This window comes from Macaca nemestrina, chromosome 9 (genome assembly GCF_043159975.1).
Source record: "Macaca nemestrina isolate mMacNem1 chromosome 9, mMacNem.hap1, whole genome shotgun sequence".
NCBI classification, from domain to species: Eukaryota; Metazoa; Chordata; class Mammalia; order Primates; family Cercopithecidae; genus Macaca; species Macaca nemestrina.
In genome coordinates this window covers 32,280,890-32,307,096 of record NC_092133.1, presented here as the reverse complement: position 1 = coordinate 32,307,096, position 26,207 = coordinate 32,280,890, and the positions used below count along the sequence as shown (strand labels likewise).

The window sequence follows — 26,207 nt, the reverse complement described above, 5'->3', positions numbered from 1 at the left end:
ATTTTATTATGGATTTAATTAATTTTTATTTTGACATAACTTCAGATTTATAGACAAATGAAAAGAGTAGCACAAAGAATCTCCTTACACCCTTTCACATAGATTTACCTAATGTTAACATGTTCCCACATTTGTATTATAGCTGTTTATAAATACACATACACACTCATATACGTCCATTTATGTATTGTTTTTTCTGAACCATTTGAAAGTTACAGATGTAATGTTCCATCCCCCCTAATTGTTTCAGTGCATGTTTCCAAAAAAAACAAAGATATTTTAATAAAAATAATCACAGTACAGATTATCAAAGTCAGGAAATTGAATGGATAAACAAAACTGTGGCACATCCATACAGTAGATAATACTACTTGGCAATAAAAGGAAAAGAAATACTGGTATTTGCAACAACATGAGTAGATCTCAGATATTTTATGCTAAGTGATAAAAGCCAGATTCAAAGGTTACATATGATATAATTCCATTTATGTGACATTCTGAAGACGGCAAAAATTATTGAGTCAACAAATCAGTGATTTTCAGTGGGCAGTGGGTTGACTATTAAGGAGAATTTCAACGGAATTTTAGGAGTGATGGAATTTTTCATTTTTTAATGGTGGTGTTATACAACTATATGTTTTTGTTAAAACTTACAGAACTATGTACCAAAAAGGGTGAATTTTTCTGTATGTAAATTTTAATGGTGGGGAAACAATCAGGAAATTAATATTGATACAGTGTTATTAGTTCATCTGCAGAACTTACTAAAAATTTTCCAATTGCCTCAACAGCGTGTGCGGTACCTCTTTAGTTTCCTTTCATCTGAAACAATTCCTTAGTCTATTTCATGGCCTTGACATTTCTTAGGTACAGACTAGTAACTTTATGGAATAAAATACTCATTTTTGGGTTAGCCTGAAGTTTTCTTATAAGTAGATTTAAGTTTTGTGGTTTTGACAAGAATACCTCACAAGTGATGTGCCGTTTTCAGTACATCATATCAAAAGGCACATAATATTAAGGTGGCATCTGCTGGATTTCTCCACTGTGAGGTTACTCTTTTTTCATCGTAACTATTAAGTATCTTACAGAAAAAATATTTTGAGATTATGTGACTATCCTATTACTTGTCAAACTTTCACTCACTTATTCTAGTTTTAAATTTTACTTACGTTTTTGAGATGGTGTGTTGCTGTGATGCCCAGGCTGTTCTCAAACTCCTGGGCTCAAGCAGTCCCTCTGCCTCCACCTCCTGAGCAGCTGGGATTACAGGCACATGCCACAGTACTGGGCTCACTTGTTAATTTTAGCACCTATTGATGATTCTTGCTTATATTAATCACTTATCCTTAAATAGAATTTATTGGACATAATTTAGCTTGATGACCTAGGAAAATCATGCACATAGCTTATTGGGAATCCTCATAGATAAAGATGCAAGAAATAACTGTTGCTGAGAAATAACTGTCCTGGGTGATGTTGGACAGGCTTTGAGAACTATTGAGGTGACTACTTAGGTATAAATGGCTATTTCATCATTACCCCTTACCCTCAAGACTGTAGACCTAGTCATCTCATTCACTGGCATTCTGCTTCTACTCTTCAGTATTAGGAGGGTACCTAATCCTTGTTCCTAATATCATGACTGTTTAATGTCCCTACCTCTATTTTTTTGTAACAACATTGTAAGTTGGATTTTTTGTTTGATTTGATTTCTCATGATGGATGGCCCAGAGTAAAAGTGTTGGGTTAATCTGTATTAAAAGAACATACCAATGTTTATGGGTTTTCCCCCTTTAAGAGTTATTTTTAACAATACCACTTAAATATTCTTTGCCCTAGTGGGATAGAAAGGGGAAAGGAACTCCTAAGGAACTCTGTGTTCTATGTTATGTTAGTAACACCCTTTAAGCTCCCTTTGTGTTTTCATTCTTTAGACATTTTAATAATACCCACCCAGTGGTTATCCATCTAAATCTGATAAAATAGAGGGTCAGGAAGAAGAAAATTGTGAATATGGGCTAGTCACTACTCAGACTGTTAGGTTGAGATGACTGTTTTTCACTTTATAATTCAGTATGGAGGAGTTTGCCAGCAATTGTGTATCAGCCCAAGTACCTGTAGAATAAAAATGTGATTTATAGTATCTTTGGTACAACAAACTTCCAGCAAAAAATAATTAGGCTTCCAAGTTATATGATAACATTTCCAAAAACATAATTAATTTTGAAAAACAGGATCTTACACTGAATTAAACAGGTTTAGATTATCTGGTATTTTTCTTGTTTAAAGAAGGGTAGAATTTCATGCCCTGAAAGAGAGTTACTTGCAAATTATAAGTTTATAATTGGATACTGGCTTAAGCTTTTATTATAAACGGCATTTAATTTTGGTGTTTAAAACATTGATCTTTACATTAAAAAAAAAAAGCAAAGTTAAATATACAACTTGATGTTATGGGTTAAATGTTGACCTTTCCCTTTCTTTGTTTGATATTCTTACTTAGCGTGTATTGCCAGTTGCCTCATTTGTCAAGCTTTGCAGTCATTAATTCAATTATATCCTTCCTCCATTTTTTGGTAGATGATCTCCATTCCTTTTTTTCCAAATAGGGAGGAAAAAAAGTTAGAACTCTGAAGTTGTTGAGTCTCTGTCCTTTTCTTTGTAATATAGCATGCTTTTTCTTTAATTTTAGGGACTTTTACAAGGGATCATCACAAATGTAAAATATCAAGTTAAACCTCATAAGATATTTCTGCCCAAAAGAAACACATTAGGGTACTGGCCTGTCAGGCTTACTAAAGGTGACACACAGGTGTTAGTCACAGAGGTGAAAGGGCCTCAGAATGACACAGTACATTTTTTCTCTTTCAGTGTCTTTCAAAATGTATCTAATACAAACCAAAAAAGTGAAACTTACATGTAGGTTTAGAACACAGTAATGTTTGTATAATAATAATTTCATGCTTGTATGAAAATTTTCAGATAAACTCTCGTGTTAGAAATAGTTTCTGAACCTACAAATAAACTAACTCTCCAGTTAGAATGTTATGACTATATGTAATGTAAAGAATATATTAACTGCAAGTTTTTTGTTGTTGTTATTGTTTTGAGACGGAGCCTTGCTCTGTCACTCAGGCTGGAGTGCAGTGGTGTGATCTTGGCTCACTGCAACCTTCGCCTCCTGGGTTCAAGCGATTCTCCTGCCTCAGACTCCCGAGTAGCTGGGATTACAGGCACCCACCACCACACCCAGCTAATTTTGTATTTTGAGTAGAGACAGAGTTTCACCATGTTGGCCAGGCTAGTCTCAAACTCCTGACCTCAGGTGATCTGCCCGCATTGGCTTCCCAAAATGCTGGGATTACAAGTGTGAGCCACCGCACCCGGCACAACTGCAAGGTTTTAAATATTAATGTTACTAATGTCGTTGCCGAAAATGGAACTCACATAATATGTAATTTGGATTTTCTGTATTTTGCCTTGTAGATAGTGATTTACATATGTTGACTAGCAGATTTTTAGTACTTATGAACTCGTTTTCAATTGGATTGTTGTTTTTTCCCCCTCCTACATATATAAAAACCTCACTGACATTTTAGGGTCCTCTAGCTGCTGTTTGAGGTGATAGAGCCAAGGAATGGACTCTAATCCTAAACTGCCAACTAAACTTTTTTAAGTCCTATGCTACTTTTATCAAAGAAAATAAAATCAAATCTGAGAAGAGGGGGAAGAGAAATAACTATTTTTAGGACCCAGACTTGGAGATCTGTGCCAACCAAACATTTACTATAATCGAGAGAAGGTAATAATCATGGTTTTAGTTGTCATCAGCTAAGTGTAGGCTGGAACTTTCTTGTATCCAGTGTCAACCTGTGTCAAAATGCAAGCTAGAGATCTAATGAATATGATCTCCTACACAGTGCTTAAAGATACATGAAATACTTCCCATGTAAATCCTTACATAGTTTATTTATATACATGGGCATATGTTTTATTTTACATATGTGTATATCTGTATGTATATATATCTTCAAGTGAATAATTGTATAAATATATGTATGTTCTAACTTACAGAATTAGAAATGTAATTCAGTTTACTCACACAGAATAAGATCAAAGACAATGAGAACTGAATTAAAGCTTACTTTCTTTCACAGAATTCCTCAGAGAGAGAAGACTGTAATAATGGCGAACCCCCTAGGAAGATAATACCAGAGAAGAATTCACTTAGACAGGTATGAAATTCAGCCTTACTTAAAATAAAAAGCTACCAGTAACAAAACAAAAGACAGCAAACTCGTGATGTGCCATTCTTTAAGTCCTGGAGCTTATATTAAGAGTACTCTGATGTTGGCCTGGCCATAGCCATCACTCTCAATCAGGTGACATTGTTTTCCCAGTTATTTAAAAAACATTCTAGGTATACATGTACAGGACAGCTGGTTACATGCAGTGAATATAAAAATCAAGAGTTCTTATTCAGGAAAAGTAACTTCAAATGCTTCTTAACTGTAGATGGTAGAATAGTTGACTTTAACTCCTATTTTCCTGTTAAGATTCTTCAGGCATTTTTAAAAAAGTATAAAAACAGATCTGCCTGTAATAAAGTTAGCCCTTTTAGTATGAGCAATATTTTGTTTGCTTTTTCTAGAAGGAAAGGCCATTATTAATAATAACTTAAAAAAAAAAACAGTGGCCAGGCAAGGTGGCTCACGCCTGTAATCCCACCACTTTGGAAGACTGAGGCAGGCGAATACTTGAGGTCGGGAGTTCGAGACCAGCCTGACCAACATGGATAAACCCAGTGTCTACTAAAAATACAAAAAATTTGCTGGGTGTGGTGGTACATGCCTGTAATCCCAGCTACTGTGAAGGCTGAGGCAGGAGAATCGCTTGAACCCCAGAGGCGGAGGTTGTGGTGAGCCAAGATTATGCCTTTGCACTCCAGCCTGGGCAACAAGAGCAAAACTTGCATCTCAAAAAAAAAAAAAAAAAATTTGCTCACCAGCGTGCCCCAATAGAAGGTAACATTTTACTTGTGAAAGTTCAATACCATTGTGTTCTTGTAAAAATTAGAATGTCCTTGGCAAAAACAAAAAACACAAGTTCTTATGATGTTGCAGAGAATAAGTGTGCCATCTGTTCATTTTTATTTATTTTATTTTATTTTATTTTATTTTATTTTATTTTATTTTATTTTATTTTTGAGACAGAGTCTCACTCTGTCACCCAGGCTGGAGTGCAGTAGCATGATCTCAGCTCACTGCAACTTCCGCCTTCTGGGTTCAAGTGATTCTCCTGCCTCAGCCTCCTGAGTAGCTGGAATTACAGGCACCTGCCACCGTGCCCGGCTAATTTTTGTATTTTTTTTTCTTCTTTGGAGACAGTCACTCTCTGTTGCCCAGGCTGGAGTGCAGTGGTGCGATCTTGGCTCATTGCAACCTCCACCTCCAGGGTTCAAGCGACTCTTCTGCCTCAGCCTCCTAACTGGGACTACAGGTGCCCGCCACCATGCCCGGCTAATTTTTGTATTTTTAGTAGAGACGGGGTTTCACCATGTTGGCCAGGCTGGTTCACAAACTCCTGACCTTGTGATCCACCCACCTCAGCCTCCCAAAGTGCTGGGATTACAGGCATGAGCCACCGCTTCCTACCTAATTTTTGTATTTTTAGTAGAGACAGGGTTTCACCATGTTGGCCAGGCTGTTCTCAGCCTCCTGACCTCACGTGATCCGTCCAACTTCGCCTCCCAAAGTACTGGGATTACAGGCATGAGCCACTGTGCCTGGCCCCCTATTCATTTTTAATATAAAATTGGATATAATGAGCCTGAGCAGCAGTAAAAATAATTCTAATTTACTTGCATTTATGGCATTGTTCTAGGAAATAGGAGATCTAATATTTGTTGAGCACCGACCGTGAACATGATGCTTATTTGATTTAACCCTCACAATAACCCTGTAAAGTTTTTAGATATGATGTGATTTCCAATTTATAGATGAAGAAAATGGAGGGTTAGAGAGGTTAGATGACTTGTCTAGCTAATTAGTGATTTGATACTCAGATCTCAGTGTTTCCAAAGTGTTTCTACTTGTGCCTTCTGACTTCAGTTTATATATAGTGTTTAGAGGGAAAGTACTTGACACTGTGACACATTCATTTTTTAATTTATTATGTGTTAAATGTTTTTTGGATGAACACTTCTTTTTTTTAATAAAAATAATTGTTTAGTAAATAGAATTGAATCATCCAGGAAGCTTTTTAAAAAAACAAACAAAAATCCACAAATGATCAGTAATTGATGTTGAGACAGTTACAATTTTAACTGTTTGGAGAATCAACACCTGATCTGTTCATCTAAATCAATAGGACAATACTGAATAAGATAAATTGGGAAGTGGAAACACTTTGCCCACTATACAGAAACAACTGTCAGAAAACAATGACACAACGAAAAGTTTTGGCAACTTTATTTAAGCTAACAAACGAATTTTCACTCTGCAAAGTTATAAATTAATTTTAATAGGCTGATCCAGATGGTCCATTTGGAAAATGGATAGGCTGATCTGTTGAAAATTAAACTAAATTTATCTCTCTCATACTTCAAACTGAAGCAAGAGAGAGAATCGTGCCTATTAAGTCCAGCACATACAGATGGACCAGCAGGTCACACATGGGACTAATCTGATTCATTTTAAAAATAAATGCATACGTTATTGAATCATTTTCTACTTGCGAGATCTGTGGTGTGCAGTATTCGAAAGAGATTTAATGTTGTTTTTTTCATTGCTGTTTTAGCAGGTTCTCTTCCCCCCCCGCCCACTTTAACAACCTTTTCCCCCCCCTCATGGTGTTCTAAAATGATTTTTCTAATATCTGTCATTCAGTGTTGAGATCCAAGCTCTGAGATTAATTAGGTCATGAGGCTTTTTCTCCTCCCTTCTTTGTAAAGGGTTTTACCTCCATTCTCTTTGTGAAGAGCATGAACTCAAATGTTCTTGGAAAGAGAAATGGCCTTTAGAAACAGGGAAGTAGGAGATCCTCCTGGGGCCCTCAGAGTCTTTTAGCTTCTGGGTGTTTTAACAGCCCCATGAATGCAGATTTGTAAATTTATTGCAGTGCCATCTGGTTTTTTGCTCGAACCAGATTACTGTTGGCTTGTGTCTATCTATTGTGGTGGTCACTCCCTAGGAGCTTGCCCCCTCTATCTTAGGGAAGAGTGATGAATAGCAGGGGTCAATAGAAGCGGGTCACAGGGCAGCTGTCCAGGACTGCCCTGAACTTGATTACCCCATTGCTGATTTTTTTAAGGTAGGACATAGTATATAAGCTGTTTAAACTCCCTCTTTTCTCTATTGCGTATGACAATAATGAAGTGCCATTTGCTAGTTTTGTTTTTTTGTTTTTGTTTTGTTTTGTTTTTCCTGTAGTCAACTTCTGTAAACAAAAAGATGTCAAGGCCTCCTTATACCTAGTATTGATACAAGAAGGATTTGCATCTCATTAACTTGAGATTCTTTTGCAGATATTTCTAATGGGATTTCAGAAACTCATTATTGATTATAAAAAGTTCAGTTATATTCTAGCAATTTAGCATTGTTTTTAACTAATATTGTAGTTGACATATATTATTCAAAAATAGCATTTTGCCATTGTCAATGGGACATAACTACTACATGTTAATTGGGAGCGCTATCTAAATATTGGAAGAGCAAATAACTTTATGCCAAAAATTTGGCAAGTTGAACAAATTCCTTGAAAAATACAACTTACCAAAACTCTTTAACACATAGTGAAGCAAAATTTGAATAGCCCTATGTCTATTAAATAAATTTAATTAATTATCAGAAGGGACATGTGGTTTTACTGGTGAATTCAACAACTATTTAAGGAAGAAATGATACGAATTTTATTCCAGACCCTTTCACAGAATAGAGAAGGAAAGAACACTTCTTGACTTATAAATCCAAAACCTGACAAAGATATTACCAGAACAAGAAATAATGAAGGTGGAAATTAAGAGACACTGTTCCCTGTGTCTGTCACCAAGTCATTTTGTATACCTGCTTTTTTGTTTCATTTCCAGCATCTGAAGGTGGCAGAGTTTGGGGTAGGGAGAGGAAGTAGAGCAGTATATCCTTAAAGTTAATTTTCTTAGTTTCAGAATAATCTCATTTCTTGGCATTAAATATGAACTTTTATTTAAAGGATGTATAAAATAGCTGCAATTTTTGTTTTACTCCTAAAAATGTGAAGCCAAGGAAAGGATAGCCACTCTTTTCTTAGCTTTTATTCCTATCTGCAATCAAGGGCAAAGGCCTGGGAGGATACATGAAAGTACTCATTACTTTTTGAAAATGTGGCATTACAACGTTCAACCCTTTGCTTCTCATTGGTGCTAACAGGATCTGTCAGCCCTGCCTTTCTCTGTAATTGAGTAAATTGTGACCGTTGTCTAATCCCTCTCCCATCCCCCATTTCCTTTGTGTATGTGTCCACTTACCATCCTGAGAACGTGGGCAGTGATAAATAAAGCATTGAGTAGAGCTCTCTCAACTCTTTGAAAGCAGCATGATGCCAGCCCTCTAGTTATATTTCTTTAAGTGTTTACGTTTTTCTGTATTCTTTCTCTTGTGTAGCTGGAACCCTGGGGATGCAAAGCCATGAGAGAGGCCAAGAAGCTAACAAAGTAGCTGTCTCTCTTGTTAGCTTGTTCCTTTATTCTTTAAAAACAAGATAAAAACCATCTGGCTCAGGGCATTACATTTTCCTCCCCCATGCACCTCTATAGATGGAGACTTCACCTGCAGTGAGGGTTTACATTGATTAGGGAGGGAGCAGTAATTCAAGCTTCCATCCTCTTCAAGGATACTTTGCAGTCTTTAAAGGTGCTGACCCACTGAGTTAAACTGTCAAGGGAGGATAAAAAAGTATCTTCATCCCAGGAGGTAACAGCTGCCAGGTTTTCAACACCTTGCACGCTGCTGGAAAAATGTCACAATTGTCAGCTGAAAGAAAAATGACTCTGTTGTCATCTTCTGTTAATGACTGGGCCTTATAAAAGGAACTACATAAGTCTTTTAGAGGGAATAAGTAGCTGTTTTCCTTTTCTACCATATTGCCCTTCCCTGAAAAAATTCCTACATTCTAAACATTGCCTTGGAGTAGATCCGCAAAAAACAGCAGTGAAGAACTTAAATCAGCCATGGAAGTCTGATAGGCATAGTTCCTTTATACAGTTGGATGAGTAGGAGGAAAAAGCACATCACTGACACAGAAAATGACATTATAGTGTGTATTAACAAAACAACAACAACAACAAAAAGTCATTCATAAGCCAGTGAACTGAGAGAAAACATACTGTATTTCTGTTCTTTGGAGGACAATTTATTTTCAAGCAGCATCCAGATGGGTAAATACCAAGACATTTCTTTTTTCAAGCGGGCTCCTTTTCCTCCTTTAAAAAAAAAAAAAAACCGCAGAATTCCCTTCCTTTAATAGCTCTGTAATGTTCATATATGATGGCATTCCCTTCTTTCTGATTTGATTGATGAGGGAAAAAGGTTTAATGAAGTCCCTGATATCAGGCAGGCAGGGGTGTTTTTTTTCTCTCTATTTGTTTTAGGTTAGTCATTTTAATTGTATTGAGTAATTAGAAGGTACACACAGCCAAGGGAGCTTTGTTCTGATAATTGCTCAAGAAAATCCATTCCCTATCTGCTGTTGCTTTGTGTTAAGACACTTCTCCCTCTAGTGGCAATAGTAAGCACTTTGGCTTGGCAGTAGGCAAGGTGTAATTGCAATATGACAAACTGTGCTTAAGGGACTATCTTGTAAATACTTTAGTTTGGGCTTTGACATTATTTCATTATATATGTGTGGTTGTTTGTTGTTGTTGTTGTTGTTGTTTTATTCTGTAAAACTTACTATCTCTTTTTGCCCCCCTAAAGTGCTTTGGGCTTTGGGTAAAAAAAAAAAAAATGCCTGAGATGTTTATTAATTAAAAAAAAAAATCACAATGCATTCTGGGTAATGTTTTGCAACTTGACTTAATTTTAGTCATCTGTTTTAATTACCTATTTATAAAAATGCTTTTGCATTTGTAGACATTATTTAATACTTTGGAAGAAGCACCTCATTAGAAATAAATAAATAAATTGTACTTATTTTACATAGTCCATGTAAAAGACCTTAAAGGTAATTAATGTAGGTCTCTTAAGTAAGACAAAAGTGATCTTTCCAAATCTGATGAAGTGATTTGTTTATATAACTTCCCACTTCTGTTGAATCCTTTAGAGTCTAATAACTTTTTTTAAAAAACACAGTTTGGCAATTTGTGCCTAGCTACAAAAAGCCTTCTTCAAAAAGAAGCAATTTAATAACCAGCTTTCTTAAAATTACTTTGAGGAAGGAAGACCGTATAGGGGGTTGGTGCTTTGTTTTATTTGTATTTTAATGTAATCATTCTTTGATAAATTGTGTAATCACTGACTTAGTAGAAAAAATATTATTGAACTCCTGGGTTGCAATGACCATAAAGAGTGTATTTTCATATAGAAAGTTGTGATACTGGGAGTAAATTATAAAGGAAACAGTTTATATGCTGGTCAAAGTCCATATGGGCCCAATTCATTTTGTTTTCAGTGCTTACTCTGGATGTACCATTAAAAAAGGCGGGGGTGGGGGGAAGCCTGTTGTGTTCAGCTGCATGAGCCCTAAAAAAAGAAACCTGCCCTAAAAACAACATGGAATGATATCAGATACAGCTTTGCATCTATTGAACAGGATTCAGTAGCATCTGTGTGGCGTTTTTAAAACCCACTTCCAGCATCCTTAGATGTCGCTTTTTGGTTTGCTTTTTCTATACCATATTCTTGTGTGGGACATGATTTGATGTTACCGTATATCTGGAAGTCCCTATCTTCCTATACCCCCACTCCCAGTCACTAGCAATTTTCATTATACTATATCTTGTTATGCTATAGGCCTGCTGAACAGATTTCTTAAGCAGCTTTTTGCAAGGTTAAAAGAATGCAGCCTAGTAACAAGTTTGTGTCATTTTAAATATATACCTTCTAGTAAATAAGGAGAAGTCTGGCAATCAATCCCTTTTAGTGTGTTATATGTTTCACCTGACAACTAAACCTTCTATTGATTAGCCATTACTTTGTTAGATAATCCTATGTCATTGAATCCATTGTAAAAAATTAAACTCTTTAAAATGTTTTACCCTAGCAGCAGTGTGAAAATTGAAAACTTGTTCAGAATTACAGCCTGCTTTCACAAAGAAGGTAGTTTTCAGCAAGGCATCTTACTAGTTTATGCTTATGTGCTTTATACACGGTATAAAAACGTATTAAAGTACTCCAACGCAAGACACTGTCTCTGGTTCAGCAATGAAGCTACCTTTTCAAGTGTTGCTTGGGGGCAGAACCTATCTTGCCTGTGCTGTTATATTCACTAGTTGGATTTCAAACTGGAGAGAGTCTTATAGGAAAATATTGAATGTTTTAGCCTTTTAATTGCAGAGTGGTAAAGGAACTATGACAAATTTTAGTTTATTGATCTGTGTTACTTCCTTGGGAGATAAGCAAAGTCATTTACCCATTTTACAGATGGAATGTCTAGAAAATAAAGTCCTACATATAGCCCTACTCTGGAAACTCCCTCAGGCCTGGCACAGAATTTCTGAATCTATCTAATGTTCCCCTGAACATGTTATTACATATTCATTCATGAAGGGAAAAGAGGGTAATTTTGAAGGAAAACAAATTTTCTTTTTATAACTTAGTATTTTCAGAAAAATAGCATGATACGTTTATTGATTGACTGGACAAACCTCTGTAAAAGATTTACTCCTAAGGTACTTTTATTGGAAGTTTTCATACAGTGAATTATACAGATATTAATTGTGTAAGTCTGAACTTTTGATAAATCTAACCACTTGTGTAACCACCACCCTAATTACACTATAGAATATTTTCATTACCCAGGAATGTCTCTTGTTCTCCTTTCTGCTTATTTTTCACACCACCAATGGATCAAATACTGATCAGCTTACTGTCACTATAGATTAATTTTGCCTTTTCTAGAATTTTGTGTAATTGGAATGCTACATTTTTGGGGTCTGACATTCACTTTGCATAATGTTTGTGAGATTCCTCTATGTTGCTGTGTATATCAGTGGTTTATTCTCTTTCATTGAGTTGAATAAATATATTGCAATTTGTTTTCTGTCTCCTTTTGGTGAATATCTGAGCCATTTCCATCATTATAAGTGAAGTTACTATAAATGTTCTTCCATAAAGGTTTTTGGTGAGCAAATGTTAAGTACTTTTTCATGTGCTTATTGTTTATTCAGACATTTTCTTTGTGAAGTATCTTTTAAGTTTTTAGCCATTTTTAAAAATTGCATTGTTTGCCTTTTTTATTATTGAGTTGTAGACTCAACTATATTGAATTCTGGATACCATTCATTTGTCGGGTATATGTACTCTGATTATTTTCTCACAGTCTATGGCTCGCATGTTCACGGTGTGTTTTGATGAGAAGTTTCTAATATTTGGATGAAATCCAGTCTACCAATTTTTTTTTTTCTTTCTTTTTTTTTTTTTTTTTTTTTTTGAGACAGAGTCTCACTCTGTCCCCCATGCTGGAGTGCAGTGACATGATCTCGGCTCACTGCAACCTCCATCTCCCGGGTTCAAGCGATTCTTGTGCCTCAGCCTCCTGAGTAGATGGGATTACAGGTACGCGCCACCCCGTCCAGCTAATTTTTGTATTTTTAGTAGAGACAGGGTTTCACCGTGTTGGCCAGGCTGGTCTCGAACTCCAGACCTCGTGTGATCCGACCGCCTCAGCCTCCCAAAGTGCTGGGGTTACAGGCATGAGCCACCGCACCCAGCCGGTTTTTTCTTTTAGATGGGATGCTTCCTTTGGTCCTACCTGAGATATCTTCTTTGTCTACCCCATGATTGTGAAGGATATTCTTCTAAGTTTTCTTCTGGGAACTTTATAAGTTTAGAATTTATACTTCATTCTGTGATCCATTTCAAATTCTTATACGTGCCGTGAAGTAGAGTTTGGGCTTCATTATTTTTGCAGTAATTTCATGCAGTTGTTTCAGCACCATTGTTGAAAAGATTTTCTTTTCCCCCATTGAATTACATGAATTCATTTGTCCAAACCATTTAGTTATGTAAGAGTAGTCTATTCTTGAACCTCCTGAAGAAAACGTTGCTGCTGGACACAGAGCAGTGGGTGACAGTGGCTAAGGCACTGACTCATCCCTATTTTATGTCCTTGTAGACAAGGAGGACAAGAAAAATGACAGGTGTCTATCCTTGCACCAAATACCATAGTGTCTTGATTATTGTAGTTTTATATAATGGGCCATGAAATCAGGTAGTGTGAGTTCTCTAGATTTGTTGTTTTATTTTTTGTTATTCCAGATAGCTTGCATTTCTATATAAGTTTTAGAATCAACCTAGCACTTTCTATTAAAAAGAAGTCTGTGAGGGGCTGGGTGTGGTGGCTCACACCTATAATCCCAGCACTTTGGAGGGCCAAAGTGGGAGGATCGCTGGAGCCCTTTGAGTTGGAGGCTACAGTGAGTTATGATCACACCACTGCACTCCAGCCTGGGCAACCGAGTGAGAACCTGTCTCCAAAAATCGACAGATAATCTGGATAACTACTTTTTTTTTAATCTGAGATATATCATATAGGATTTTGCCCCCTTTATTCTGTTAATACGACAAATTACCTTGATTTTTGTTAAGAATTTTTGTGTCTGTTTCATGTGAGGTACTGGTTTTTAGTTTTCTCTTTTAAGAGTTTGCCAGGTTTTGGTATCACGCTTATGCTGGTCTCATAAAATGAATTTTGGGAAGTCTTCCTCCCATTCTCCTCTATTTTCTAAAAGCACTTGTGTATAATCCTGGTGGTGTTTCTTCCTTCAGATTTCATAGAATTCACGAGTGAAAGCACTTGGGCCTGGAGTTTTCTTTGTGAAACTTTTTTTTTAACGTATTATTTAAATTTACGTGGCAAGATTTTTTAGAGCATTTTGAGCCTCTTTTAGAGGTTTAGAGCTGTTCAGATTTTCTCTTTCATGTTGTGTCAATTTTGATAATTTGTGTTTTTGAAGAAATGTTTCCTGTTTATTCAACAGATTATAATATGTTAATATCTTTTATTTTAATACTGTGGTTGTTTCATATTGGGCTACTGAAAGCCTCTTTAGGCAGGCTTCCATGCCACCTTTGACATATCTTCATCGTTGTCTGAGTATTTCTATCTTATAGTTTCCCTGGTCAGTCCTGGAATCAACCATATTTCCATGAATATATGATTCCCTTTAGTGCAGAATGGTATTTAGAAACCAAGATTCAAACACTGACTTTTCTTTTACATCTATATTTATATACTTTGAAAACCATTAGTTCACACTGATAACTTCAATTCTAATTCAACCGCACAGGGTTTGGTCTAGATTTCTCTCTTTCCATATTTTGTTTTCCTTCCTTCTTTTCTGTCATCTTTCTTTCTTATTTTTTGGTAGAGGTGGGGTCTCACTATGTTGCCCAGGCTGGTCTTGAACTCCAGGGCGCATTGGCTTCTCAAAATGTTGGAATTATAGGCATGAGCCACCCCACCCTTTTCCTAACACTGGAAGCCTGGTTTGAGATTTTTTTCCTTTCAGCACTTTAAAAATGTTGTTCACAGCTGGGCATGGTGGCTCACGCCTATAATCCCAGCACTTTGGGAGGCCGAGGTTGGGTGGATCACCTGAGGTCAAGAGTTCGAGACCAGCCTGGCCAATATGGTGAAACCCTGTCTCTACTAAAAATGCAAAAATTATCTGGGAGTGATGGTGCACGCTTGTAGTCCCAGCTACTTGGGAGGCTGAGGCAGGAGGATTGCTTGAACCCAGGGGGCAGAGGTTGCAGTGAGCCTAGATCGTGCCCTTGCATTCTAGCCTGGGCCACAGAGTAAGAATCTACCTCAAAAATAAATAAATAAAATAAAAATAAAAATATTGTTCCCTTGTCTTCTCGCCTTCATTTTTTATGAAAAGCCTGACGTTATTTATATCATTACTCCTAGATACATTAACATCCCCTTTTTCCTTGGCTGCATTCAAGGTTTTATCTTTGTCACTGGTTTTCAACAGTTCTGACTGTGATGGGCCTATGTGTGTTGTTTTCTTTGTATTTTTAATATGACTGGGGTTTGCTGATCTTAAATCAGAAAGCCACTAGTTTTCACAAAATTTGGGGAAGTATTTGATCACTATTTTTGTAACTTCTTTGCTGTACCATTCTCTTCTCAATCCCTTGGACTCCAGCCATGCATATATTCTAGAAAACCCAGAATTGTCCCACACAGTGACTAAGACCAATCTTTTCTTTTTCCTTTTCTTAATCTCCTTTTTTCCCTCTCTGTTCTTCAGTTTATCTCTTTTTTTTTTTTTTTTTCAGTTTATCTGTCTTCATTGACCTTTTTTCTACCACTTCCAGTCTGCTTTTTAATCCTCTCCAGTGAATTTTTTGTTTTTTTAAAGACAGGGTCTCGGCCGGGCGCGGTGGCTCAAGCCTGTAATCCCAGCACTTTGGGAGGCCGAGGCGGGCGGATCACGAGGTCAGGAGATCGAGACCATCCTGGCTAACACGGTGAAACCCCGTCTCTACTAAAAATACAAAAAGAAATTAGCCGGGCGTGGTGGTGGGCACCTGTAGTCCCAGCTACTCCGGAGGCTGAGGCAGGAGAATGGCGTGAACCCGGGAGGCGGAGCTTGCAGTGAGCGGAGATCGCGCCACTGCACTCCAGTCTGGGCGACAGAGCGAGACTCCGTCTCAAAAAAAAAAAAAAAAAGACAGGGTCTCACTCTTGTTGCTCAGACTGAAGTGCAGTGGCATGAACATGGCTCTCTGCAGCCTTGACCTCCTGGACTCAAGTAACCTCCCACCCCAGCCTCCTGAGTAGCTGGGATTACAGGTGTACACCACCATGCCCAACTAATTTTTCTTTCTTTTTTTTTTTTTTTTTTTTTGAGACAGAGTCTCAATCTGTTGCCCAGGCTGGAGGACAGTGGTGTAATCTTGGCTCACTGCAACCTCCATCTCCCGGGTTCAAGTGATTCTCCTCCCTCTGCCTCTCCCAGTAACTGGGATTACTGGTATGGGCCACCATGTCCTGCTAATTTTTGTATTTTTAGTAGAGGTGGGGTTTCACCAAGTTGGCTAGGCTGGTCTCGAACTCCTGACGTCAGGTGATCTGCCCGCCTCAGCCTCCCAAAGTGCTAGGTGTAAGCCGCTGGGCCTGGCCAATTTTTTTTTATTTTTTGTGGAGATAGGGACTCAATACATTGCCCAGGCTGGTCCTGAACTCCTGGACTCAAGCTATCCTGCTGCCTCAGCCTCCTAAAGTGCTGAGATTACAGGCATGAGCCACCACACCCAGCCTGAATTTTTCATTTCAGATAATGCACTTTTCAGTTCTAGAATTTCTATTTAGTTTATTTTTGGTTTTTCATTTTCTGGTAGAATTTTTCATCTGTTTATTCATCGTGATCATATCTTTTATTGCTATGTTCAAGTTTGAACATATCTGTTTTAGCTTCTTTAGAGCTATAATATGCTAATTTCTACAACTAGGTCTTCTCAGGGTTGGTTTTTGGTTCATTTTTCTCTTGACAGTGGATCCCATTTATCTTCTTTTTCTCATGGTTAGTAATTTTTTGATTATATAACCGACATTATAAATGGTACATTGTAGAAACTCTGAATTCATTTTTTCTTCCTCTGATTAAATTACTGGCTGATCACTATGGCCTTGTAGAGGCTTGGTTTTATGTTTGTTAAGGTCAGGTGTGTTTTGGTTATGCCCTTAGTCCTAAGACATACTCTTGAATCTAAACTCATGGTCTCTTTGAATTTTCAATGGAAAGCCTAAGATGTTATTAAGTCCCTCTAACTTGGTAAAAGTCAAACTGTAAACTCTTTCTCCCCTCATGAGCAGCAGCTGGAATATCCGCACGGACCTTTCAACCCTCCAGCTGTTGCTCTCCATTGAAATCCTTGGAATCTCCCCTTCATGTATGTAGTTTGGGGGTTAGCCATAGATATTAGGGAAATTTATATGTAATTTTTTTAGTCTTCCTCCTTCCCCTGTGGTTCTCTTTCATTTCTGGGATTTCTGTTCTCTATTGCCAGCCACTATGGCAGTTTTGAACTCTATCACTTGATATCTCAAGCCAATAGACTGTGGCTTTCAGATTGAATTCTAGTCACTCTGCACCAAGTGGACTCGTGAGTGCCTTCGGGGGAAAAGCACATAAACACACATCTCACCCAATGTGGTTCTCTTCTTTTTCTTTCTTTCTTTTTTTCTTTTTTTTTTTTTTTTTGAGACGGAGTCTCGCTCTGTAGCCCAGGCTGGAGTGCAGTGGCCAGATCTCAGCTTACTGCAAGCTCCGCCTCCCAGGTTTACGCCATTCTCTTCTCAGCCTCCCGAGTAGCTGGGACTACAGACGCCCGCCACCTCGCCCGGCTTGTTCTTTGTATTTTTTAGTAGAGACGGGGTTTCACCATGTTAGCCAGGATGGTCTTGATCTCCTGACCTCGTGATCCGCCCGTCTCGGCCTCCCAAAGTGCTGGGATTACAGGCTTGAGCCATCACGCCCAGCCGGTTCTCTTCTTTCAAGATCAGGCCACTCCTTCCCCATTTCTGCCTATTTTAAGTCGATCTCCAGTGCCTTTACATAGCTTTAAAATGTTTTTCCGGCCGGGCGCGGTGGCTCAAGCCTGTAATCCCAGCACTTTGGGAGGCTGAGGCGGGCGGATCACAAGGTCAGGAGATCGAGACCACAGTGAAACCCCGTCTCTACTAAAAATACAAAAAATTAGCCGGGCGCGGTGGCGGGCGCCTGTAGTCCCAGCTACTCAGGAGGCTGAGGCAGGAGAATGGCGGGAACCCGGGAGGCGGAGCTTGCAGTGAGCCGAGATCGTGCCACTGCACTCCAGCCTGGGCAACAGCGTGAGACTCCGTCTCAAAAAAATAAATAAATAAATAAAAAATAAAATGTTTTTCCTATCTGCAGGAGGGTTAATCTGATACAAACATTTCTGCCATTATTGGAAGCAGAACTCTTTGAGTCCAGTTATATTTTATTCAGCAAATACTGATTACTTAATAAATTTATCTTTAAAACAGTGAATTTTATTTTAAAAATATTTATGTTGTGTTTGTGTGAATAGTAAATGTTTGTGGAATTAGACAATGCAAAAGAAATAACAAATCTAGAGCCCAGAATTTACATGCACCAATATTTAAATCTGTACACTAATTTCTAATGCTCTGTTTTTTCATATATATTTTGAAATAATTTTTGCTTAGATTATAAGAATAAAACAAGTTGGTAAATTTTTTAAGGTTTAGCTTGTTTAAAAGAAAAACAGCTGGGCATGGTGGCTCACACCTGTAATCTCAGCACTTTGGGAGGCCAAGGCAGACAGATCAATTAAGGTCAGGAGTTCAAGACCAGCCTGGCCAACATGGTGAAACCCTGTCTCTACTAAAAATACAAAAAATTAGCCAGGCGTGGTGGCACATGTCTGTAATCCCAGCTACTTGGTAGGCTGAGGCAGGAGAATCACTTGAACCTGGGAGGTGCAGGTTACAGTGAGCCGAGATTGCGCCACTGCACTCCAGCCTGGGAGACAGAGTAAGACTCCGTTTCAAAAAAAAAAACAAAAAACAAAAAACTGACTTTATAGTATCAATGGGGAGTTATATATCTCTACTATTTTCCCCATTTTTTCTTAAATTTTACCTATTTTCTTTCCAAAGAATAATAGTTGATCAAAATCAGATTCTTTAAAATATCTGTTCATGCTGATACAAATAAACAAATGAGTAAATAAACAAATGAGGAGTGAAATCACAGCTTTTCCTTACAGAAGAATTCCAGTTAATAAACGTGGAAGGAAAGACAAAAATAATAAATTCACTATTAGAATACACAGTAAAAATTACCATAGGCATGATTCTCCAATGGATGCTAAAATTAGCAAGCTGAGATTCAAGTAGAAACAGAATATTTGCATAGTCTCAAAGTATTTTGCCATATATATATATGTATTCAGTAATTCCTAAGGGAAAAATAATGTTTATACTGGAGAATCTTGGCAGACATGTCCTTAGCTATATAATCAAGGCTAACATCACCAGAAATATCAACATACCTTCTGATTTGATGCAGTGAGAAGGGCACATCACCTCTAAAGTATCTTTCCCCAAAATAACCTCAGTCTGATCATGAGAAAACATCAGACAAACCCAACTTGAGGCACAGTCTGTAGATTAACTGATCAGTGCTGTTTAGCAGTATCAGTCGTGAAAGACAAGGAAAGACTGAGGGATTGTTCAAAATAAGAGGAGCCCTAAGAGACGTGACAAATAAATGCAATGTGGAATCCTAGATTAGATGCTGAACAGAAAAAGGGCATTAGTGGAAAAACGTGAAACCTGAGTAAGTTTTGTACTTTATATAGTACCAAGTTAATTTCTTAGTTTTGATAAATGTTCTGTGATTATGTAAGACATTAACATATGGGTAAACTGGGTGACGAGTATATAAGAAATATTTATTTTTTTGGAGCTTGCAGTGAGCTGAGATCCGGCCACTGCACTCCAGCCCAGGTGACAGAGCGAGACTCCGTCTCAAAAAAAAAAAAAAAGAAATATTTATTTTTTCTTTCTTTTTTTAAAGAGATGGTATCTTTTTTTTTTTTTTTTTTTTTTTGAGACGGAGTCTCGCTCTGTAGCCCAGGCTAGAGTGCAGTGGCCAGATCTCAGCTCACTGCAAGCTCCGCCTCCCGGGTTCACGCCATTCCCCGGCCTCAGCCTCCCGAGTAGCTGGGACTACAGGCGCCCACCACCTCGCCCGGCTAGTTTTTTGTATTTCTTAGTAGAGACGGGGTTTCACCGTGTTAGCCAGGATGGTCTCGATCTCCTGACCTCGTGATCCACCCGTCTCGGCCTCCCAAAGTGCTGGGATTACAGGCTTGAGCCACCGCGCCCGGCCGATGGTATCTTGATTTGTTGCCCAGGCTGGAGTTCAGTGGGATAATCATAGCTCCCTGCAGTCTTCAACTCCCAGGCTCAGTCAATCCTCCCGAGTAGCCAGGACTACAGGCCTGTGCTGCCACGCCCAGTTAATTTTTTTTTTTTAATAAAAATGTGGGCTTGTATGGAACTCCTGGTTTCAAGTAACCCTCCTGCCTCTACCTCCCAAAGTGCTGGTATTATAGGCATGAGCCACTGTTCTTGACCTTTACTATTTTTGTACGTGTTCCATAAATCTAAAATTATCTCAAAATGTTAAAAAATTGAATTCTTTCTTACTGTTGGTTTTAAGTGTGTCTTAAGATTTTTCTTCTTAAATCCAACACAAATATTTATAGCAATGGTTCCCGAAGAGTGTTGCTGGATCAGCAGCACTAACGTCAACTGGGGCCTTGTTAAAAATGCAAATATTCAGAAGCTCTGGGGATGAAACCTAGCAATCTATGTTTGTTTTGTTTCATTTTGTTTTGAGACAGAGTCTTGCTCTGTCACCCACGCTGGAGTACAGTGGCGTGATCTCGGCTCACTGCAGCCTCTGCTTCCCAGGTTCAAATGAGTCTTCTGCCTCAGCCTCCCGAGTAGCTGGATTACAGGCACGCGGCACCATGTCTGGCTAAATTTTTTTTGTGTTTCTTTAGTAGAGATGGAGTTTCACCATGTTGGCCAGGCTGGTCTCAAACTTCTGATCTCAAGTGATCCACCTGCCTTTGCCTCCCAAAGTGCTGGGATTACAGGTGTTAGCCACCGCGCCCCACCGAGATCTGTGTTTTAACAAGCCCTCCTTCCAGATGATTCTGATGCACACTAAAGTTTGATAAACATGATTTATACCATCAGTAAAAACTTAAGACTAAAAGGAAACATTTCTATTAATACTTTGTCCAGTAATTACTAGTAAGTTTGCTTTTCATGAAGTATAACTATAGTATTACCAATGTTTTGTTTTGTTTTTAGTAGGGATGGGGCCTCGCTCTGTTGCTCGGGCTGATCTCAAACTCCTAGGCTCAAGTGATTCCCCTACCTCGGCCTACCAAAATGCTGGGATCACAGGCATGAGCCACCATGCCCAGTTACCACCAATTTTTAAAATCTATTTCCTATGATTTTTTTCTTATTTTATTTGGAGACGGTGTCTTGCTCTGTTGCCCAGGCTGGAGTGCAGTGGCGTGATCTCAACTCACTATAACCTCCGTCTCCTGGGCTCAAGCGATTCTCGTGCCTCAGCCTCCTGAGTGGCTGGAACTATAGGTACCCACCACCATGCCCGGCTAATTTTTGTATTTTAGTAGAGACAGGGTTTCACCATGTTGCCCAGGGTGGCCTCAAACTCCTGAGCTCAGGCGATCTTCCCTCCTCGGCTTCCCAAAGTGTTAGGATTACAGGCGTGAGCCACCGCAGCTGGCCTGATTTTTCTATTTTATCTCCTGAACGTTACCAGATGTACTTAAGGGATAAATTCTAAGGTCTAGATAGGCCCAGTGAGGCTGCTTATGCCTGTAATCCCAGCACTTCCGGAGGCCAAGGCGGGTGGGTCACCTGAGGTCAGGAGTTCAAGACCAGCCTGGCCAACGTGATGAAACCCCATCTCTACTAAAAATACAAAAAATTAGCTGGGCATGGTGGCGGGCGCCTGTAAGCCCAGCTACTCGGGAGACTGAGGCAGGAGAATCGCTTGAACCTGGGAGGCAGAGTTTGTAATGAGCCGAGATTGTGCCACTGCACTCCAGCCTTGGCAACAGGGCAAGACTCCATCTTAAAAAAAAAAAAAAAAAAAAAAGATCTAGGTAAATGTTGGTTTATCTTTTTTCAGTGTTCTTTCAATTTTGGTTTCTTTTTTCTTTTTAAAGCCAAAAGTCAAAGCTTGTACTGATATTCTTTTAAAAATATTTCATGATTTGTTTTAAAATCTTTTTTTTTTTTTCTGGATAGTTTGAAATTTTTTCATTTATTGTTCTGAATAAGAAACATGTCAGCTGAACACGATGGCTCATCCCTGTAATCCCAGCACATTAGAAGCCTGAGGCAGGAGGATCACTTGAGCTCAGGAGTTCAAGACCAGCTTTGGCAACATGGCAAAACCCCATCCCTACAAAAAATACAAAAAATTACCTGGGCGTGGTGGCATGCACCTATAGTCCCCCACCTACTCCAGAGGATCACTTGAGTCCCAGAGGCGTAGATTGCAGTGAGCCAAGATCTCACTGCTATACTTCCAGCTGGTGTGACAGAGTAAGACCCTATCTCAAAAAAAAAAAAAAAAAAAAAAAAAGAGAGAAAGAAACATGTCCTCTGCGGGAGGCTGAGGCAGGAGAATCGCTTGAACCCCGGAGGTGGAGGTTACAGTGAGCCGAGATCACACCACTGCACCCCAGCCTGGGCGACAGGGCAAGACTTCATCTCCGGGGGGGGAGGGGACGTGGGGGGAAGAAACATGCCCTCTCACTTCTTTCAGATCTTGATCGTTTTGAGAGTTTAAAAAGAAAACATAACAAAAATAAATCTTTTCTTAGAACAGTAACTGTTGTTTTAAACAGAACTAAGCTCTTCAAATTTGCATTTTAAAATGCTATATAATCAGTACCCTCACCTTCCGTTAATCATTAATACATTGAAGCCACTGCTGCTTACATACTTGTTCATGGGCACATCAGTGGCTTTTGTGGGCTTTATCTTTGCCCTCCTCCTTTTCTAACTTACCTCTCAGTTCCCATAAGTCTTAATTTATAGATAAAATCTATTTGTGTTTTGACTTGAGAAATAGAGCAGAATATGAAAACAGTATATGGCAGTATTTCAATATTTTAAAAACCTGTTTCCAACAAATTCTTTTTACAGACGTACAACAGCTGTGCCAGACTCTGCTTAAACCAAGAAACAGTATGTTTAGCAAGCACTGCTATGAAGACTGAGAATTGTGTGGCCAAAGTAAGTAATATTACTCATCAATGTATATTATACCACACCATAACAGTACCATATCTGTAGACATCTTTACTTGGTATTGCTTAAGGACTATTACAGGATTATATATTTAAGAAAAAAATATAAACAGGCATCATTTTATCTAGAACAGATTACAAGTTAGATTCTCCACCTCTTAATTGCAACAGAATCTTTTGCTTATGAATTCTGGTCACACTTTAGACTGATTCACATTTGTTTCTTGACACTAGTTGTAGATTATCACATATCAGTAGGATTTGTATAAGATAATGTACAATTGTTTTGATAAGTTTATGGTTTTTAAATGCAGTTATGTATAGAGTACATCACATCATTGCAAGGATTGTGAAATATGCTGTAGGCAACCCAATTATTATATCACTATTCTTATTTATTGAGTGGCTAATGTTAGAAATACTGCTTTTGATGATCTTGATCCACACGGACAAGTATGTTTAGTCATGTCTATGGGCTACCTCTTTTTCATGTATATATGTCATCTCTATAGCCTAGATGTAAAATTTATCTTAAATATTAGAGATCTGATGCTTTTTATATCTATCATAACTTACATTTTCCAAATATCTGTCATTACTAAGGAACTTTGACTTAAATTCAAGTGTCAGATATTTTATTTTAGGAATAAGTACTATTAAGTATGGACTTTGTTTCTTTTACCTGAATTATCTGCAAAAATAATTGCCTTTATATCTATTCATAGATTTGTTACTGTTACAACATTCCCAACTGCAACTATTTTAGTTTAACCTATTTTATTGTAGACCCAGGCCCTCAGTTCCTTACTGTTATTATTAGAGCCAGGACTGATATCATGTAGTTGCCATCCTTTGCTACAGAAATCTAAGGACAGTTGTCTTAGTCCATGTGGGCTGCTATAACAAAAATGCTGTAAGCTGAGTGGCTTATAAACAAAACTAATTTTTTTCTTATAGGGGCTGAGAAGTCCAAGATCAGAGCATTAGCAGATTCAGTATCTGGTGAGGGCTTGCTCTCTGCTTCATAGATGGCGCCTTCTCACTGCATCCTCACATGATAGAAGAGACTAGCTAGATATATGAGGTCTCTTTTTTAAGGGCACTAATCCCATTTACAAGGGGTCTGCCTTCATGAATTTGGGAGAATACAAACATTCAGAACATAGCAAAAGTAGAGTTTTTGTTTATTTTTTCTTAAAACATTTAATAGTCTCTGGGCCTGCTCTATCAACTGGAAATATATCACACAAAATATAACCATTGAAATCATACATATAAGAAATATCAGAATTTATTTCAAATTATAGTTTAAAAAGGTAGAGTTCATCAGTTAAATGTCTCTTAAATTCAAATATGTTAGTATTTTGCTACAAAATGTAATTATTATAAATTACATTTTTATTTTTTCAGTCATTTAGTCACAACTAACAAGTGCTAATTGACTCTATTTTGTTTTGTTTTATTTTCTTTTTAGAGACAGGGTCTTGCTTTGTCGCCCAGGGTAGTGTGCAATGGCACAATCCTAGCCCAATGCAGCCTTTACCTCCTGGGCTCAAGTCCTGATCTTCCAGCCTCAGCCTCCCGAGTAGCTGAGGACACGGTCGTGTGCCACCACACCCAGCTAATTTTTGGTTTTTGGTTTTTTAGAGGTGTTTTGTTTTGTTTTGTTTTGTAGAGATGAGGTGTTGCTGTATTGCCTAGGCTGGTCTTGAACTCCCGGCCTCAAGTGATCCCCTAGACCTGCCAAAGAGTTGGGATTACAAGCGTGAGCCACTGCACTCAGCCCGAGTCTCCTTTATATCCTGCTTTTGTGCATGGAAACAGGAGTACACAGTTATTTGGGCCTTTAAAAATAAAAATATTCTTTTTTTTTTTTTTTTTTTTTGGCCATGCTGCTCTTAGTTTCATCACAAGTGGGTGACTTCTGGCTAAATAAGGTAAAATTTTAGCATGAGTACCAATCCAAGGACAGGGTGATGATTTTAATGAGTTTCATTGAGAGCTGGCCAAGTGAGCATCTGTTCCTTTTGTTTTCTCCATACTTTGTAAGCCAGGATCTCTAATCTAAATAGGTTGGTATGTGTCTATATGATGTGGAGTTTTTTTGTGTTTTTTTTTTCTCCCACCCTCTGCTTTGGTGGTACATGGTTAAAAACCTTCCACCCTCTAGCACAATGATGTAATTTCTTCCATGCTCTTGGGTATTGAGTGAGAAAGTAAGTTTGCTCATTGCTGCTCATCAGTCTGTTTTACTTGCTCCCAGGTGGTGACCTTCTCATTGCATTGTTTCTTATTTTAACATTATTCTGACACCCATAACCTTTCATCATCCTCTTAAATAATCTAATAATGATGCCTATCATTTCCTATTGGAACCCAGTTAAATCACTGGTTCCTTTTTTTTTTTCTGAGATGGAGTCTCACTGTGTTGCCCAGGCTGGAGTACAGTGGTGCCATTTCAGCTCACTACAACCTCCACCTCCTGGGTTCAAGCCATTCGCCTGCCTGAGCCTCCTGAGTGGCTGGGATTACAGGAGCGTGTCACCACACCCAGCTAATTTTTGTATTTTTTAGTAGAGACAGGGTTTCACCACATTGGCCAGGCTGGTCTCGAGCTTTTGACCTCAGGTGATCTGCCCGCCTTGGCCTCCCAAAGTGCTGGGATTACAGGTGTGAACCACTGCGCCCGGCCAAGTTTTTTCTTTTTTATTTACATGTGTTTTGTGTGTCTCATGATCCCTGTTTCTGTTGGCCTCATTTATTGCTTGACCTTTGAATGGAATGACTTGTCATTATTTTGTTGGTCTGCAAGCTTGTCCCTATTTCCTGTTCTTCACCTTTAGTCCTTAACTGAATAGTTTCATCTGCTACGTTGATATGGCTACAGTGTTTTCTCAACTTGGTACAAGTGTCTGTCGTTGATTCAGATTATACTCCATTGTGGCCTGAATCTGTAACCATTTCCATGTGAGAACAACTATAATATAGTGATATCAACTGTTTTTGTTCTCTAGTTCAAAGAGTGACTTTGGCTTGGCTAGAGATGCTAAGTATAGTCTGAAACCTTATTATTGAATACGGTTCATGTAAGTTTTAGAGAAGACATTAATACCATTTATTTCCCTAAAAGCACCA

General features: G+C 38.4%; 1 protein-coding gene across 16 annotated transcripts in view; it reads left to right on the top strand.

The window, feature by feature from the left end:
* The window catches only part of LOC105478371 (beta-transducin repeat containing E3 ubiquitin protein ligase), a 250,995-nt gene that overhangs the window by 148,975 nt on the left and 75,813 nt on the right, over positions 1 to 26,207 (top strand). For 13 of the 16 annotated variants that reach the window (XM_011735585.2, XM_011735594.3, XM_011735584.3 and 10 more), the window contains 2 exons: positions 4,161 to 4,238; positions 22,969 to 23,058. In XM_011735585.2, the coding sequence (XP_011733887.1) occupies positions 4,161 to 4,238; positions 22,969 to 23,058 (168 nt within the window). The remainder of the gene's footprint in view (positions 1 to 4,160; positions 4,239 to 22,968; positions 23,059 to 26,207) is intronic. The other 3 variants (XM_011735593.3, XM_071069252.1, XM_071069254.1) reach the window with 1 other exon arrangement.